General features: G+C 39.6%; 2 protein-coding genes across 2 annotated transcripts in view; one reads left to right on the top strand and one right to left on the bottom strand.

The window, feature by feature from the left end:
• The first annotated feature begins 74 nt into the window (after window positions 1-74).
• Window positions 75-8,847, top strand: RWDD1 (RWD domain containing 1). The gene is made up of 8 exons (XM_009881332.1): window positions 75-182; window positions 835-898; window positions 1,351-1,455; window positions 2,632-2,762; window positions 3,753-3,896; window positions 4,930-5,062; window positions 6,865-6,927; window positions 8,506-8,847. The coding sequence occupies exons 1-8, from the start codon at window positions 75-77 to the stop codon at window positions 8,616-8,618; spliced, it is 861 nt and encodes a 286-aa protein (XP_009879634.1). The 3' UTR covers window positions 8,619-8,847.
• A 5,586-nt stretch (window positions 8,848-14,433) lies between these two features.
• The window catches only part of LOC104282358 (amine sulfotransferase-like), a 6,834-nt gene continuing 3,981 nt past the window's right edge, over window positions 14,434-17,286 (bottom strand). The window contains exons 3-6 of the mRNA XM_009880483.1: window positions 17,161-17,286; window positions 16,492-16,586; window positions 15,361-15,541; window positions 14,434-14,558 (exon numbers count right to left, since the gene is read on the bottom strand). Coding sequence (XP_009878785.1) covers window positions 14,434-14,558; window positions 15,361-15,541; window positions 16,492-16,586; window positions 17,161-17,286 — 527 coding nt within the window. The remainder of the gene's footprint in view (window positions 14,559-15,360; window positions 15,542-16,491; window positions 16,587-17,160) is intronic.

Genomic DNA, 17,286 nt, shown 5'->3' with positions numbered 1-17,286 from the left:
GGCGTGAAACGCCCTGGTACAGCAGCCCAGCCTGGGTTCTCCTCCCAGTTATCCCAGTTGTGAGCCGCTTAAAGATGCTGTTTAGTGCCTTATTCCGTTGGGGATCTGTGGTGGAGCAAAGGGCGAGCTGTCATCGCCAGGTGCGGTGCGTTGTACCGCTGAAACTTCCGTACGACGGATCCGTTGGTTCAGTCAGATTTTTCAGGATGGAATTCCTCGTTATCTCATCAAACAATTGAGAGTGTCTAGCGTGATAGCTAATCCGACGTGATTTGTGGTACTCGGTATCCGAAGAATTTTGACGGTGAAAAGAAAGCCGTGCGTTTTCTGTTTCCTGCCAGCACAGTATCTACTCTGCCCGAAGTCCCACAGTACCTTACTTGGCAGTAACTTCATCACTAAGACATTTGCCTCATACCTTTGCCCATTGCTGTAATCTGAAAGTCTTTCAGGTTCTTCAGTTTTACAGTAAAGGTATATGAATTGATCTCTGGTAGCTGGGAATCACGGATACTGATGCAGAATTAATATACCTTTGTATAGCTTCTGTTGGTTACTCTGAGTTATTATTCGTTCACATAGTGCTCTTATGCTCAAAAGAACAAGGAGGAAAAAAGACTAGTAGTGTATTAGCGATTAGGGAAAATTCAGTTAATGCTCTTAGATCATATATACTAGATTGGGCATAGGTTGTAATAGTGATACAGAGCAGTCTTTATTTGAGGGTATGGTCTGCAACCTACAGCTGTGCGATGAGGTTTCTAGTCTGTGAAACTTTAGATCACAGGGCTTGCATTTTGCGCATCTCTATAGAGCTGCTTGTCTGTCTTCTAGCTGCCTTGTTCACGCAATTTCATTCTAGTACATTACTTGGGTAGTACATTTTTGAAAGAAAGCGGTATGTACTCCTTTTTTGTTTTAAGAAGCCTTTGTTACATTAAGCTGTCCTAAATATAGAAATAGGTGCAGACATACTGTAAAAATAGTCCAGGGTCAAGAGTGCTCATAACACATATATAGCACAATAAAGCAAATTAACTTTGGGAGCTTTCTGTGTGAATTCAGTGCACTAACTCAGTCATTTGATGGTAGGTAGGTTTGTACTTTTTGGAAAAGTGAAACTTGAGAAAGAGAAAACTTCTGAAGAGAGAAACTTCTTGGTATTGTTGATGTTATATGCTGTCATTCAAACAGCACTCCAAACATCACATCATATGGAAAACAGCTGTTAATTGAAAAGTTTTTGTTAATAGGATAAAAAGGCCCTTAACACTGTATCAGGAGCATCCTTGTTTCATTGGTCCTTGAGAAGTTCAGTTTTAATGACATGAAGTAGTTGTCTGATTTAAGGAATCTCTCTGTTGTCTTTTTTTTTTTTTCTTTTAACAGTATTGTCAGAAAAGCCAACGACTTTTACAATCACTGTGACATCTGAAGCAGGAGAAAATGATGAGAGTAAGTTGATCATGTCTTAAACATATATAGGAGGAGTTTCTGTGTTAGCCTAATTCTATTGTCAACAACTAGATATACCTCCACTTAAGTCCTCTTAGGAGCCTCATCCAGCAAACATTTCTCAGGAAATGTAGTTCAAGGATTCCAGTGATCTGTGTTTAGTTTACAGAAATGTTGCACTCTCCCACCGCGGCTACTTTCTGACATGGTGAATCTCAAACGCTTTGCAGCGTAGCTTCAGAAAGAATGGGTTGTCATCCACGTAGTAGCTTACAGTCATGTTGTATGTATGCCAGCCACATGGGAGAGTTTAATCTATGTTGTGAATATGCAGCCCTTAAGGGACAGTTCCAGAACAAAGCTCTGTGGGTCCCATGTCTGTTTGTATTTGTTGGGTATCAGTGGTTGAATAGGTGTTTGCTCCAGGTGTTTGAGCGCTGCTGTTCTGGGTTAGTGTATCAGAAGGAAGAAACTGCTGCCGTCTCCTGCAGTTTTAAAGGTGCAAGTCCTGCTCAGAGCAGGTGTCTGTGTTGAAGAGACTTCTGGGCTGCCAGAATGATGAGTCTTGAGGAACAGAAGGAAAGCTTCTCCCTGGCAGGATGCGTGAAAGGAACTTGGTTCATTTTCTGCCTTGTTTCTGTGTTATCCTAGCTATGGATGGCTTCAGGTGGAGTGCATTCTCCTTAGGTGGTTTTCTGCTTATTAACTTGTATTGGACATTTTGTCCTTGTCATATGATTTATGTGGAGCTCTGGTACCCAACACAGAGGTTGATACTCCGGGCAGGTACACAGAATTTAAAACATTAGTATGGTAAGATTCTCTCTAGATCTATTGTTAGGGCTTTTCCTCATTTTCTCCAGCTTTAAGTGGGATAGGAGTACTGCTGCTATAGTACTCACCATACCACAGAAGGTTTTCCAGTCTTTCTAAAGACGTTTCAGACATAAATAGCCTGTAATAGTTTCTGTGAGGGTAAACTTTGTCATCTTAATTTTTCAGAACTCTTGCATTATATTTAAATCTGTCCATATAGTTTTAATGTCTGTGTAAGATGGCTGTCCTTTGAGACAAGAATATTTTATATTTAAAAATCTTTAGTCTACTAATCGAAAAATATACCGCTAGAGTTATATAAAGTTATCACCATAAGAATATGTGGTTTTTATCTTGTAGCTGTCCAAACAACCCTTAAATTTACGTATAGAGAAAAATATCCTGATGAAACTCCACTTTATGAAATTGTCTCACAGGAGAATCTTGACGATAATGATGTCGCAGACATAATAAAGCTACTAGAACAACAGGTAAGGAAAATGGAGTATCTCATCACTTGATATGATATCACTTCACATTTTAGCCAGAATTTCTCTCTCAAGTCAGGTGTGTACTCAGGTATGTGCTACTGATTTGAAACATATTCCATACAGTAAAGACTAACTTTAAGGTTTGAGGTAAATGACGTTATTGAGGTAAATTATGTTAAATCAGGTGAAATACAGGGCTAATTCGGTGTATAATTAAATGGATGTGCTGTAGGGCTTCCCCTCTAGCTTACAGTGCATTTGTTTAACTCATATATAGTCTTTGTGGAAATAAGTCACTTCAATTTTACTAGGAAAGATTTAAAAACGCTGCATTGATTCTTAATTCTTTTTAATAACGCAACTATTTGGGGGGGAGGTGGAACATCTCCTCAGCCTTTTGGATCAATGAGATTACATTGTAAAGGAATGAGAAAGAAACACTTGTTTGATTTCAGGAATTCTTGACGTGTCCTCCCTGTCTTAAAATTGCCATAATGTGTTCAGTAGACATTCTTTTCAGTTTACTTCATATACCCTTCCTTCCATCAACTGATGATTGTTTTTCCTGGGAAGCTGTCCCACTTTAAAGGGGTGTGTAATGGGATGAAGGACTAAGCCATTTCAGGAGAAGAGAGTTTCTGCGTGACTGTTGTCTCCTAAGATTTATGACATTTGAATCTTGGAAGTTGTGTTCCTACTATAGGTTTTGTTTTATTCATGAAAATGCCTTCCTGATGTCTATAATATGTTGATAACCTGAACACAGAGCTCATCATTGGTGTTTGCTGCACACCCATTTGGGAGTAACTTTAACTGGAATAACTGGCCGATTGACTTGAATTTTACTGTGAGCTTTTAAGACTGGTGCAGGGTGCCTCAGCTGTGTTATCTGCATTTGCACAGCATAATGCTTTTTAAACGTGTTTATGCATTCAGCTACTGAAGGTTTGAGGTTCTCCGTCTGTTTGAGATTGCCTTCTTTTGTTGTAGGCAGAAGAAAATTTAGGAATGGTAATGATCTTCACTCTAGTCTCAGCAGTACAAGAGAAATTAAATGAAATAGTGGATCAGATAAAAACACGAAGAGAAGAGGAAAAGAAACAGAAAGAAAGAGAAGCAGAAGAAGAAGAGAAAGTATGTAAAATAATGTTTTCAACTAAAAATTTCTGGCTTTTTTTTAAATTGTGTGGGGTTGATGCTGGAGCAATTCTTGGTTGCATTGGGAACATCTATCCCAAAGCTGATGTAATTAAAACTTAAGGACTAGAAGATTCTTTAGTGCACTTAAGTAATTCCCCCTCCCTTTTCTAAAGCAGTTTTTTCAGAGACATACTGCACGTTCACAGTCCCTTCTAGTATTACTTCCTAAGGCAGGGATTCTTCCAAAATTAAATCAGAGTTCCTATAGCCAGTTTCTTGTTTGAAGAAACAAAAGGCAATGGGGAGCAAAAAAAGGCTAGAATATGGCATGCTGCGCACAGCATGCGTGTTCTGAGGAAGTCTCTCTTCCTTGGTAGACTGAGTGGGTAATGTGGAAGCAGTAAGATCAGTCTTCAAGATCTAGTTTGTCCTGCCTGCGCATGTCCTTTCTGCCAGCCACTGTGGAATAATTTTTCCATCATGGAATGAGCTGTGAAAAGTAACTATTGAGTCTTCACTTTCTTCCTCAGATATAGGTAGAGGCTGATGGGACTTGGCAGGTTCAGTATTTCTGAAAATGGCAGAAAAAAAGCTGGAAAAAAAATATCCTTTTTTCTGTCTCAACAAAATAGAAGGGTTAACGTATTTTACTGGGAAATATTTCAGTGTAGATTGCACTCAGGAGGTGATAAGAAGTGCTGTCTACTTATGGATAACCTGTATTAGTGGTGTGTTGCTAACTATTGCGCTGTACGTCCAAAAGTGGTATGCAGGGTTTTTACATAAGAATTTCCACCTTGGAAATGCCAAGCCATACTTGGTATGGCTCTCTGAAGGGAAAGGTTCGTGACAAAAAATCCCAGTAAGAATATGTTCTTTGTATATTCTCAGCGTTAGGATTAATTTCTCAAAGTACTTCATAGCAAGCAGTGCTTCTGGAATGCGTGATTTAAATAATGAAGAGAATGCTCATCTTCACTCATAGCTTTGCAAGTTGTGTTTGCAGCCTTGTTTTCTATTCTTTCAGCAACGTTTTCATGGCACTCCTGTTACCATTGAGAATTTCCTAAATTGGAAAGCGAAGTTTGATGCAGAACTCCTAGAAATAAAAAGAAAAAAAATGAAAGAAGAAGAACAAGCAGGCAAAAATAAATTAAGCGGTATGACTTAAAAATGGTCCTGAAGTTTTTGCAAAGTTGCCAGATTATAATGACAAGCCTAAAAGAATTTTTTACACTGCAAGATGATGGTAGTAAATAAACTCTTAATGCAGTATTTGATTATTGTCCTCCATGTCGCATGAAGTCTTTTTGAATGCTGATGTTGGGCTAAACACAAAGTTAATAAATTTGAGATTTCTGCTGGAATCATTAAGGTTCCCAAACTGTGTTTAAGCTGCTTCGGTTTTGTGCCAGACAGTATACCACTTGGAGCCACTGCTGACAAGTGTTGTGTTGGCAGAAATAGTTGCGGTTTGTTAAGCAACAGAAAGAGTCTACATCAGAAACTTTATTGATTTGGCTTTTATTGTCCTGGATTGTACAGTGACTTCAGGTTATTCAAGTGCATGTAGGAGTTTGGGATGCTGTTGCTGGACTGAAGGAATACAGAGGCAGGCTGCTGCATATGACAAGCTTACGATGACTAGTGCGAATGCTCTGATATTTTGGGGGAAAAGCTGGTTATAGCAGTGGTTTTGGGCTCTGTGTTTTGCACACCACAGTTTGTTCCAGCAGAAAGCAAACTCTGTATCCAGTGAGCAAAAAGTGGAGGAAATTACTTTTCTTATGAGAACCTGTAGGTAAGAATTAAATTTTGGGCACCCTTCTCCGCACTGTCCATAGCTCAGCTTTGGACTGGTTCTCCTATGATCTTGGATCTACTTTTAAAATCCTGATTACTTGAGAAAACCTAACCAATGTGATTGTGCTGTATCACTGTTACCTTTTCTTCTCCATTCTGAAGACTTTTGAAACTTCTGGCTAGTTTTGATGGAAATTCGACAGAGAGATGGAAATTTTAGTGGTAGTAAGTTTCCTGAAAACCTGTACAGGGCACGGGATGCGCTTGATTCTCCACTGAAAGGAAAGCATTTGGGAATCTGCAAAGATGAGATAGTAGAAATTGGGCTGCTTCTAGTTTTCCTGTTCTTAAAATTATTCTTAGCATGCTGTGTCTATTTTTCTCTGTATATGTCTAGTTTATAGACACTCCCCTTTACAAAACTAAACCCAGGCTTGTTCTCAGGTGTCATGAGTGTAACCCCAGTGGAAGTAAAAGGTGTCTTTAAATATTTTACCACAAACACCAACTGCTGTTGTTGGCAGAAGCTTTCACAAGCAATGCAAATATAGATTAGGTGGAAGATGGATAGTTTATTTGGAAAGAGTCCTGAGCTTGTCTTCCCTTACCTCCCAGTTAGAAAGGCCTCACTTTGCCTTGGGTGATGTTTCCTTCACAGATAAGTGTGTGTAGGAGTTGGTGATTTGTGTGCAGATCCAAATTACTTTTCGAATGGGGAGGATATATGGAAGAGGGTGGAGGAGGCAGGTAATTTCCTTTCCAGTTCCCACAGAGAATATCTTGTGGAATGCAAGATGAGGACTAAAGCAACAAGGACTAAGCAAAGGCTGTGGGGCAGTGTGATGTAAATTTTCCCACCCCCTATTATTAAAGCCTTAGTAAAATTAAAGTGACTGTAAGAAACAGTGTCCCATTTCACATGTAAGAGGAGGAAGCCCGTTGGCATGGCAGAATCCTGCATGAATAGTCAAAAAGCCAAAATGGGGAACTTACAGAAATGAGCAGCTAAAAAAAAAAACAACCCACCAACCCCCCTCCCGCTGCTCAAATTGGTTAATTTGAAAAGCCTAAAATACATGTGCTAACTATTGTTGCCTTAGGTTGATAGTTATTTCAGTATTCTATTAGTTTATATATTATTTTTTTATTTTATTTCTAGGTAAACAGCTGTTTGAAATGGATCACAACCTTGACACCTCTGACATCCAGTTCTTGGAGGAAGGTAAATTTTTGTTTGTTTCCACAACTGAAAGACAGTGGCTTAAAATAGGTCAAAATTCCTAAGCAAAATCTGTATTATATTTCTGACTTATCTTACCTCAGTATCACTTTTACATTGGAGGAACAGAGGTACTGTTTTGAAGATTGAACAGAAGTGATTTAAACTTCTTTCAAAAACAAACAAAAAATTTCAAAGATGTTCAAGGGTATTTATTTGCAGTTTTGAGCTTGAGTTGATCTTGCTTGAGTAGAAGCAACAGAAGTATTTGGACTGCAAGTGAAACCAAAACCAAGCAAAGCAAAACAAAAACAAATCCACAAGGAAACCCTGCCTTTTCTTTTTTTCTAATAGCCAGTCTTACTTCTTACACCTGATTTCAAGCACCAATCTTGAAGCTCTGTCTCCTTCTCTCTGAACCTCAACACCAATAGTAAATATCTTGCAGGTCAAATTAAATGCTCTTTGCCTCGGTGCAAGCCAGTTCTTCGTGGGTTTGTGCGGATTTGTCTATTACCTTACTGAAAATATCTGACCTGGGCCAGCTGAAGATTTTGTAAGCCTGTGCCAAAAGACGTTAAACTTGGAAAATCTGTTGGAGATGTCAAATAAATGTAAAAGTAACAAATGAAAAGTTGTTTATGAACATCAGTGAGTATAAACTTGAAAGAGCAGTAATGGGGAAGTTGTGTTTCTTTTAGAGGACATAATTTAAAGTCATCTTCCTCCAAAACGCCTGAAGGGAAGACGGGTTGTTGATGGAACATTTGGCTGTCTCAGGGGAGGAACAGATCTTTTTATTTGGGCTCTGTGCCCAAGTGACTTGGGATTAATGTATTAACTTTTAATCCTATTGCTGTTGCTGATTTAAAAACTCCTGTCCTTATTGCTGTTTGCATTCGATCATAAATGCAACAGGTTATTAGCTTCAATTTAATATTACGATACTGTGTAATAAGTATTACTAGTTTTCACAGTTTAAATAGGATAATGGCATTATCTTTTAGATGGAAATTATTATAAAGGCTCTTTCAAATCCAGTGAAAGAACAGAACTTTACTCAGTGGCCGGAAGATGTCGCTGTTGGTACACACAAATAAAATAGCAGTAGTCCTCAAGTTTTGTCCTTAAGTCAGCATCATCTCTTTCAGAAGAAAATGTGAAAGTGTGCAAAGCTTCATCTTGTTTTTAAAATTTAAATCTGAAAGCAAAGGTATGTATGTAGGGATATAAATGGCATGTAAAGGTTTTTTCATAAACCCTATGTGTTTCTGTGTGCTGTGATAGTTGTAACTATTCCAGTTGTGGGGTCCTGAGCTCCTATTTTGACCGTACCTGGGAGAAAGAATCTCTGCTTCTGGGAGCTATAAATGTTAACCTCATTTCTGTAATGGATTCTGAGGTCCTGTGTGGTACTTCTCTTGACTGGGTTTTGGTATGAAGGTAAAAAGCTTCATGTTAGCTGTAAAAAGGTAAAATGTGGTGTTTCTTTTTACATATCTATTTGATAGATAAGTAAGTTAACAGCTACCTACGTTGAAGAATGAATATGAAAATAAATTATTTTTCTGTTCTTTGCAGCTGGAAACAGCGTGGAGGTTGATGAATCTTTATTCCAGGAAATGGATGATTTAGAGTTGGAGGATGAAGAGGATGACCCTGACTACAACCCTGTTAATTTAGATAGTGATTAGACTTTTTTGAACTGGCTCTGTCATCAGTATGGACATCTGTAAAGAGAAAGGCGCAGGCAGGAAAGCCACAGCATCTGTGGTTTTAGTAATGTGTATTAGTTTTCTTTTTTTTTCTTTCCTTTTTCTTTTTTTTTCCAAAGAAAAACACCAAAATATTTTAAATCCAGGAGAATGGTCTTCTGATGAATTTCATCATAAATAAATTTACTTTAATATTTCAGATGAAAAATTTGAGGAATATTGATGCCTGAAAATGCTATTCTATTTTCTCTTATTTTTTCCTTCCCATTTCTGTAACTCTCCTTCGAAGAGATGTGACAACAAGCAAGATGGAAAGATGTTATAGCAAGCACTAAACACACCTGCATCTGAAGGCTGAGCAGCTGTTCTTCTCTCTTCCACCTAGGATATACTTGGGCAGCTTTGGTGAATAAAAGGGATCACATACTATGCAGTTATTTTTTTTTATTTATTTATTTTGTGGAATTTTATAACACTTCAAGTAACCGTCGGTTCTAGTGCCCCAACCTATCAGCTGTTGACAGGCAGCACTAGTCACCTTTTGCCATAGTTGAGGATAATAGTTTGAAAATGACTAGTTCAAGTCTGCAGGAAAAAATTAAATGAGGTTAACTCCTCTTAAAAAGTTTGGTTGATCTGTTCAGAGAGGGCTTTTTTTATTTATTTTGAACTTGTGCATCAATGAACTTCAATGGCAGAAAGAACAACTCATCCCATCCTAGGAAGATTAGTTTGCTTTTGGCAACAGACTATGTTGAAACACTATCAGTGGAGTACAGAATGCAGTACCAAGTTTTATAGAGTGCTTATAGGTTTGAATGTAATGGGTGTTATTTTAGAAGCATCTTGTTGGCAGCCCATAAAAGCCCACAACATACAGTAAAGCTACACATCAACTCATAGATGTTAACCGTCCTGCAGAGTTGCTTATGGAGCTAGCAGCTTGATGTTAGACTCCTGCGTCCAGCTCTGCAGCCCCCAATGTAAGAAGGACATGGACCTGTTGGAGTTGGTCCAGAGGAAGGCCACGAAGATGATCCGAGGGCTGGAGCACCTCTCTTGTGAAGACAGGCTGAGAGAGTTGGGGTTGTTCAGCCTGGGGAAGAGGAGGCTCCGGGGAGACCTTATAGTGGCCTTCCAGTACCTAAAGGGGGCCTACAGGAAAGATGGGGAAGGACTTTTTACTAGGGCATGTAGTGACAGGACAAGGGGGAATGGATATAAACTGGGAGAAGGTAAATTTAGATTCAATATGGGGAAGAAATTTTTTACTCTGAGGGTGGTAAGGCACTGGAACAGGTTGCCCAGATAAGTTGTTGAGGCCCCATCCCTGGAGGTGTTCAAGGCCAGGCTGGATGGAACTTTGAGCACCCTGGTCTAGTGGGAGGTGTCCCTGTCTATGGCAGGGGGCTTGGAACTTGATGATCTTCAAGGTCACTTCCAACCCAAACCATTCTATGATTCTCCCTTTCCCTCTCCAAAAACACCCAAAACACTGTGAAGACTGTGGTATTTAAACATGCTGTGTTTAAAACTGCATCAGCTGGAAGGATGGACGGTATGAATGAGGGTTTCGGAAGACAGCTCTCAGTAGAGAACCACCAGGCACCTCAATGATTGGATGCCATGTGCTGAATTTTAAAATACTGTTAGTAGACTGCCTTAACTGTGCCAGCTTCAACCTTTGAAGAGGATTGCACAGAAGTATCACAGTGCTTAAAGTTTGTAAATTTATTATTCCTCTAATATCTGGAAATTCTATTCAAAATAAGAAATTTAATTCCCGAAATAATTTAATGGTGTAAAGGTTTCTCTGCTCATATTGCTTGAGAACATATTTGAGATGATCTTTAACAAGTTTCAGTAGTCTTTTCTTTTTGTAGTCAAGATGAATGAGTTTCTAATAGACAGAAATAAATGTTCAAGTACCCTGTAAATACTTTTATAAATTAACCATGTGCCTTTGTTCCTACTGTCCTCTATTTGATCTTTTTAATATTGGCTACTAAGAACTCTAGACAAGCATCTAGGTTTCAGCGAGAATGTTGTAGGTTTCAAAGCAATAAGTCGGATCTGTGTTCCAGCAGAGTTACCAAATACATTAAAAAAGTGTGAGCTAATGTGATATAAAATCTGACTTTTCCAAAGATGCGGTTGGATTGAAAGCTTCATAGTGACTACATTCAGCTTCCTGTGGAATTGTTAGGATGCTTTAAAATGCTCTTCAGCACTGAACTTAATTTACTTCTGGTATGTCTCAATTCAGCTGCATAAAAAATGTTTAACTCCTAAGGCTCCTTTCCATTTTCCGCTCGGTTTGTTTACAACTGGCACTTTTTCATAAGAGGAGTGAATTAGTTCTCTTTAAATCTGGACTGAATCCAAGAATGCCATGTAGTCTGTGCAAAATGTGGTATCTGAGAAAATTTTCCAGGTGGGTCACTGACAAGAATCATCTACATATGAAAAAAAGTTTCATGTTAATGGTATTTCTAGATTAATAAGATTTTCTAGTCTGCTTTCATATTAACGTATTTATTGGTATTCATGCAGAGGATATATAGCTTAAAAATGCTAAAACGATGTCAAAGTGAAGATACGTTTTCACTCTTATGTCTTATTTTTCAAATCAGAGGAAAAACTAAGGGTTGAAGTGAAAAAATATTGTGTAAAGTCTGTTCCTCCCAGTCTTTGAACAACTTGCAGTGACTCGGTCTGAACCTCACATTTGTTTACTTTTGTTAGCAATTAATATCTGTGAAATAAAAGGGAATTTGATGGCAAGTAAGCTCGGATATGTTTGCGTGTTTTAGTTTGCTGAAATGGACTGAGAATTTTTTTTGGTGGAAGAACTAAGATACTTAAAGTTTACTTATGCGCTTTGGATTAGAATGAAGTCTAATTCATATTAATCTAGTAAAGTGAGCTTGAAGTACGATTCCTGTGGGGGGAATCAACCTCAGTCTTTCTCCTAGGAGACTTCTAACCATCAGGCTACCTCCAGTTTTTAAACTGTGTGGTTGCTGAAATAAATTCAAAGCTTGTTGGAGCAGAGAGTACACTGTGCCTGATCCTGAGAGAAGGAGCTGTCACGCGAGTGCTCGCTTGTGTTGCAAAATCTGACAGGGCCTGAAATATTACTGATTGAGTATTTTCGTTTTTTTTTTTTTCTTTTTTTTTTTTAGGCCCCTCAGTTCCTTGCAAGTTGACTCTTTTGCTACCAAATACCTGTATGTCTTCTGATCAAACTCTTCTTATATCAACCTGTTCCTCCTGATGGTAAACTAGAGTTCATTGTTTTATTTGTGGAAGTAGATTTATTTTTCCCCATGTGAAACTTTATATAGTGACTCACATCTAATTTTGTTGTTTCATCATTTGGGCCCCTAAGATCCTTCAACAAGTCTTTGCAGTTGTCTTTACTTTCTTAAATAACTTCATCAGCAAACCAGCTCACCTCGCTGCTTGCCTCTTGCCAGGTTATTTATGAGGACATCAGACAACATGAGGACATCAGACAACACAGGTGTGAGCACAAGCTCTGGAGGAATTCCACTGGTGACTGCTCTCTGTTGTGTGAAATAGCTCTTTACTCCTACACTCTTAATTTATATCTTTAAATGATCCGTGAAGTGGCTGCTTAGTTTTCTTAAAAGCCTGAGTTAAGGAACTTTATCAAAATCCTTATCCAAATGTGCTAAAAGTCAAGCGACTCCAAAAGTCTTGCAACCTTTGCTTCTGTAAGAGGAAGGACTGTTGTCCCTTCCCAAGTAGACAGTATTCATCCAGATGTCCATAATTCTTTTTTTTTTTCTTTTTTTCTTCTTCTTTCTTTTTTATTTACCCTTTCTAATACCTATTAACAAGTCTGAAGTTCCTTAAATCCTTTTGGAACCCCTTTATAAAAGTAACATCCACATTTGTCTCCCTTCAGTCCACAGGTATCAAGTGATTTTCAGTGAGAGGTTGTATATCCCCATTAGTATTAATTTTTTCTTGCCTTGAGTTCTTGTTAAACTCTTAAGTGAACATCATCTGATTCTGGCAGTATGGTTATTATGTATTATATGTTAGTAAACATTAGTATTATATTCCTTTAAAAGGCCAGCATATGTGTTACATCCATTTACCTATAGGGCAAGGACCCAGATCCTTTCTAGCTTATGCAGCATTGTATGGGATTCTAGGGCTAAGTTACACACACTCAGGGAAGTAGAGAACAGTGTGGGAAGAAAGTAAAAACAAGTCCTGTACACACAAAGAAACCCAAACCTAGAGGGAGAAAAAACTATGATGCAATGCTCTCCTTGCACGTGTTATTATTGGAGCTCTTAAATTTGTATAAGAGATACTTTCAGATATTTTTAATGACATACAAATTGATAGAGTAGAAAACTAGTTTGAGGGTCCAGCTATATCTGAGAGAGCTTATGCTGACATGTGAGGATAATTTCACTTTCTACGCACTAGTCCTTTCTTTGATGGAGTAATATATCGTATTCTGGCATAGGTGTAATTTAGGTAGTGAATATGTTTCTTTATACACACACCCACACAGGAAGAAATATATATACTTTTTATAGTTAAAGAGATGAGAAGTAGAGAATTAAGTGAAATGGTAGTATTGAATCCAACACATTCTGCATTTAAATGTAAAAGAGAAATTAAATTGCTCTACCTTATTGTAAGTGAATTGTCTTCACAGTCTCATAAAGATGAATTCACTGTTTTATTTGTACTTTGTGCAGCAAAGCATGAAAAGCTTCACGTGAAATCCATGTCACAATGAAAAAATTGAGCAAAACTTTAGTTTATGCAATATTTAACTGAAATCATAATTTGCAAAAAACAAAATGTTGTTGCTTTTTTCATAGAAATAATTATGGGAGGGGGAGAAAAAATAAGTTTTGATTTATGGTAACTGAAAGCAAGTTTTCAGTACTGACCAGCTCTGTGGAAAGGGACCTGGGACTCCTGGTGGACAACAGGATGACCATGAGCCAGCAATGTGCCCTGGCGTCCAAGAAGGCGAAAGGCATCCTCGGGCGCACCAAGAAGAGTGTGGCCAGCAGGTGGAGGGAGGGCGTCCTCCCCCTCTACTCTGCCCTGGTGAGGCCGCATCTGGAGTAGTGTCCACTTCCGGGCTCCCCGGTTCAGGAAGGAGAGAGTCCAGCAAAGGGCTACTAAGCTGATTAAAGGATTGGAGCATCTTTCTTACGAGGAAAGACTGAGGGACTTGGGTCTTTTTAGTCTAGAGAAAAGAAGACTGAGGGGGGATCTTATTAATGCTTATAAATACTTAAAAGTAGGGTGCCAGGTAGATGAGAACAGTCTTTGTTCGGTGGTGCCCAGTGATAAGAGATGACAGGCACAAACAAAGTGTATCCATACCACAGCTGGCCAGTCTTACTTCCAGTCTGGACATTGAAGGTTCTACCAAAAGGAGCCTCACAAAATGCGTAAGTGGAAGACTTTTTAGGAAGTTTTTAGCAACATCAATCTATCCTCCCTTGGTTGTCTACAAATCGGGTATTATTAAAGCCAATGAAAGTAAAAGCAAACCTGAAGCAAGGAAGGCAGTTTACCAAGAAAGCTAATGAAGCTACCTTATAAAATTACAAACAGGAAGCTGGGGGAATTGAATAGCTTCCTCAGACAAGTCACATTTTGTGACTGAGTTGTCATTGCGATTGTTTGTATAACAGAGCTGAAAATGGATGTCTTTTCTTCTTCCAGAACTTCAGATATGTCCATCCAGCATAAAGACCAAAGGATGAGGAAACTCCAAACCAGCCTACACTTCATCGTTAATATCCCAGACGAATCTGATAGGCAGGGTCTTCATTTTGTCTCCCAGAACTTTGTCAAACCTTTCATTCTGTGCCACCGTCATGATGTTTTTCCAGTCTCCAACAGTGCCTGAGGAAAGAGGCAGCAAATGGAGGTGAGAAGCAGAACATGTACCTCTCTGAAGCCCGCTGCAAACGGTGCGTGCTACTCTGGGGAAGTATTCCCGGCTTCCTCGGCACTTCCCTGTCACTGGCATGCTGAGTGAGGCTCTGTGTGCTCTTTTGAGGACTTGCTTGCAAATCTAGGTGCTGTGAACAAAACACAGCACAGACCTGTAATCCTGAGTCCTCATGAAGTTATTTGACTCGTTTCTTCTGGTGTTTTACTGATTCCTTTGAGATCAAAGAGGAAATCATTAAAAGCAACACCTCTTGTTATTTCTGTGGATGCAGAACACTCTAATCCCTGGAGGTTTCCTTCTGCAAGCTTCCTCCAACACTGAGCGTGAGGACATCTTAACAATGCCCAGGAGCCCAGGGATGTCATGTATGGACTTGGAGGGTGGCTGTTCAAGGAGGTCTATGCTCCCCTAATTAATGTGACACTAGCCTTGAAAAGTAAGAAACAGCTGAAAAAATTACTGTGTTACCCCTGTCTCGGTACAACCCTTATATTCTTTCCTGTATCTGACAGGCATGTTACAAGTGGCATTGCAGTCAGTAAAACATAACCTTTTTATTATTGTCAGGAAAATATGGTAAAATTACTGACGCCACAGCAATAAACCTGTTCTTATAAATTTAATTTTCCACTAACCTGAACTCTACCCCTGCAACTGGGGCATTGCAGCTGAGACCAGGACCCTTAGTTTCGTCTCATACCAAGAAGTGTGGGATCAAATAGTTGTTGTGTTGGACTGCTTCCACTTTACCTTTTCGTAGAAAACTACCCTTGTCTTTTGCTACGATGTCATCTGGCAGGTTCTCATAGTTTGCCCTGGGATCTTTTCTCATGTTCTCAAACGTAGCCTGTCTCACAACACTGTCCACATCCTCGTCGCTCAGCTTCTTGCCTAGGAACTTGCAGATCTTCAGCACCGCACTTCTGAGATCCTGCAATAATGTGACTTTGAAGATTCTTGATGGCGCAAGTAGTGGAACATGGGATAATAGAGGACATACATTTGATTGCAAAACTGACCATCATTTTTATGTGAGCAGAGACTCGCTTGCATCAGTTGACTACTGGAGAGCAGTGACGCTGTAGCTCACTGCAGCACTGTGCCCTTGGAGATGGGGAATTCTGCGTTCTGCTCCCCACGCTGCAAACCCGCTCTGCGTCTCCTGTTTGATGCCCTGGCAAAGTCAGCCCTGGAATGGTGCCTGTCACCGTGAAGGCGCTCAACCCGTGGGGTTCTTGTCAGTTGTCTTGTCCGAGTGAGGGACTCGACCTGAGCAACCTCAGGCTCTGAAGGCTGAGGGACCTGCGCAGTGGCACGAGACATGGACTGCGCTGCCTTGGCTAGGGCACTCTGTGGCTTGCCCATGAGGAGAAGGGCAGCCACCTGGGAGAAGCGAGATTGGCTAGGGCACTCTGTGGTTTGCCCATGAGGAGAAGGGCAGCCACCTGGAAGAAGCGAGACGGTGCACAAAAGTGTGGGCAGCCACCAAGCAGGAAACTTCTGGTGAGCAATTTGGGAGCTCCTCAAGAACTTTAAAGCCCTGCCTCTGCAGCACCTCTCTGCTTATGACTACCACATTCCTGTTGAAGATACTTGCAAAAGTCTTGTGCTGTACTATTTCAGAAAAGGGTTTCTTTGGGGTGGCAGTGAAGATAACTTCTCTCATATTGCAAAGTGTTTTACCTAATTGTTGTTGAGTAATTGATGAGATCTCGAACCAAGGAGGCAAATGACGTACCCTTTTCAGAAGCCTCAATTTGAACCTACTCCCCAGCAGATTAAGCACTTTCCAATATAAAGAGTAATTATAAAGACCCGTCTGAAAAGGCACTCAATACAGGCAGAGAATATCTTGAATACAGGGATACGAATGGACCTCACCTTTTTCATTTCTTCATAGGTAAGGAAGAGTATATTGAAATCCTCTGCATGACTGTACCAGCCAGCAACGTGATCCACCCACAAACTGCCAAGTACTTAGAAAGGGAAGTTGATAAAACAAGAAATGTTTTTTAAATTTTGAAAATTAAAAAAAAAAAATTAAAAAAACACAAGAAGTGTTTTTTCAAATAATATTTTGACAATTTGAGGAAAGCATGCTCACAGTCTTTGTGACCATCACCGAGCTAACGTGGCAACTCCCCTTTTGTTTCTGGCAATCTGAACCCAGTTTGGCAGAATCAAAAAGCTACTTCTCTGTCTTTGCTGGACACTGTCTATTCTTATGGGCTCAGCCCCACTATCCAACTGGATAAAGCATTAAGAGATTTCCAGTCATAGTGGTTATTATTTTCAGAATGACCATCCAATGCAGATTAAAGCAGCAGCTTGCATGTTGCTGGGGAGCAGCAAAGCCATGACTATGCTACACCCATTGGACCAGCCTTCATCAGAAGATGGTGTCAAGCTCAGACAGCCTCAGCAGCTTTGGATTCAGGCTACAGCATGGCTGAGGATTCTGGTAATTGATACTTATAGGTATAATTCATCCCCGTTCAAGCTGAGGTCATGGTGTAGGATTTGGGCTCTTTAGTAAAAAAGATATCCTACCTTTGCCAGCTAAAAATCTCTCCATGAAAAGGTTAAAATCTGGTATTTGCTCCAGTGTGGTCATGTATTTGGAGAAGTGGTAGTAAGAAACCATAACATCCTTAGGGTTCCTGGTAACATAAATGA

Source organism: Charadrius vociferus, unplaced genomic scaffold (genome assembly GCF_000708025.1).
Source record: "Charadrius vociferus isolate BGI_N301 unplaced genomic scaffold, ASM70802v2 scaffold820, whole genome shotgun sequence".
Taxonomy (NCBI): domain Eukaryota; kingdom Metazoa; phylum Chordata; class Aves; order Charadriiformes; family Charadriidae; genus Charadrius; species Charadrius vociferus.
Note: the sequence above shows the minus strand (reverse complement) of the source record. Positions and strands in the feature narration are given on the sequence as shown.

Bases quoted from the DNA above. Each gene is read 5' to 3' on its own strand.
- RWDD1 (XM_009881332.1), top strand. From the start codon at position 75: ATGCTGTTTAGTGCCTTATTCCGTTGGGGATCTGTGGTGGAGCAAAGG. The intron at 899-1,350 runs GTATGTACTCCT...GTCTGATTTAAG, and splicing joins TACATTTTTGAAAGAAAGCG to GAATCTCTCTGTTGTCTTTT. The intron at 3,897-4,929 runs GTATGTAAAATA...CTATTCTTTCAG, and splicing joins AAGCAGAAGAAGAAGAGAAA to CAACGTTTTCATGGCACTCC.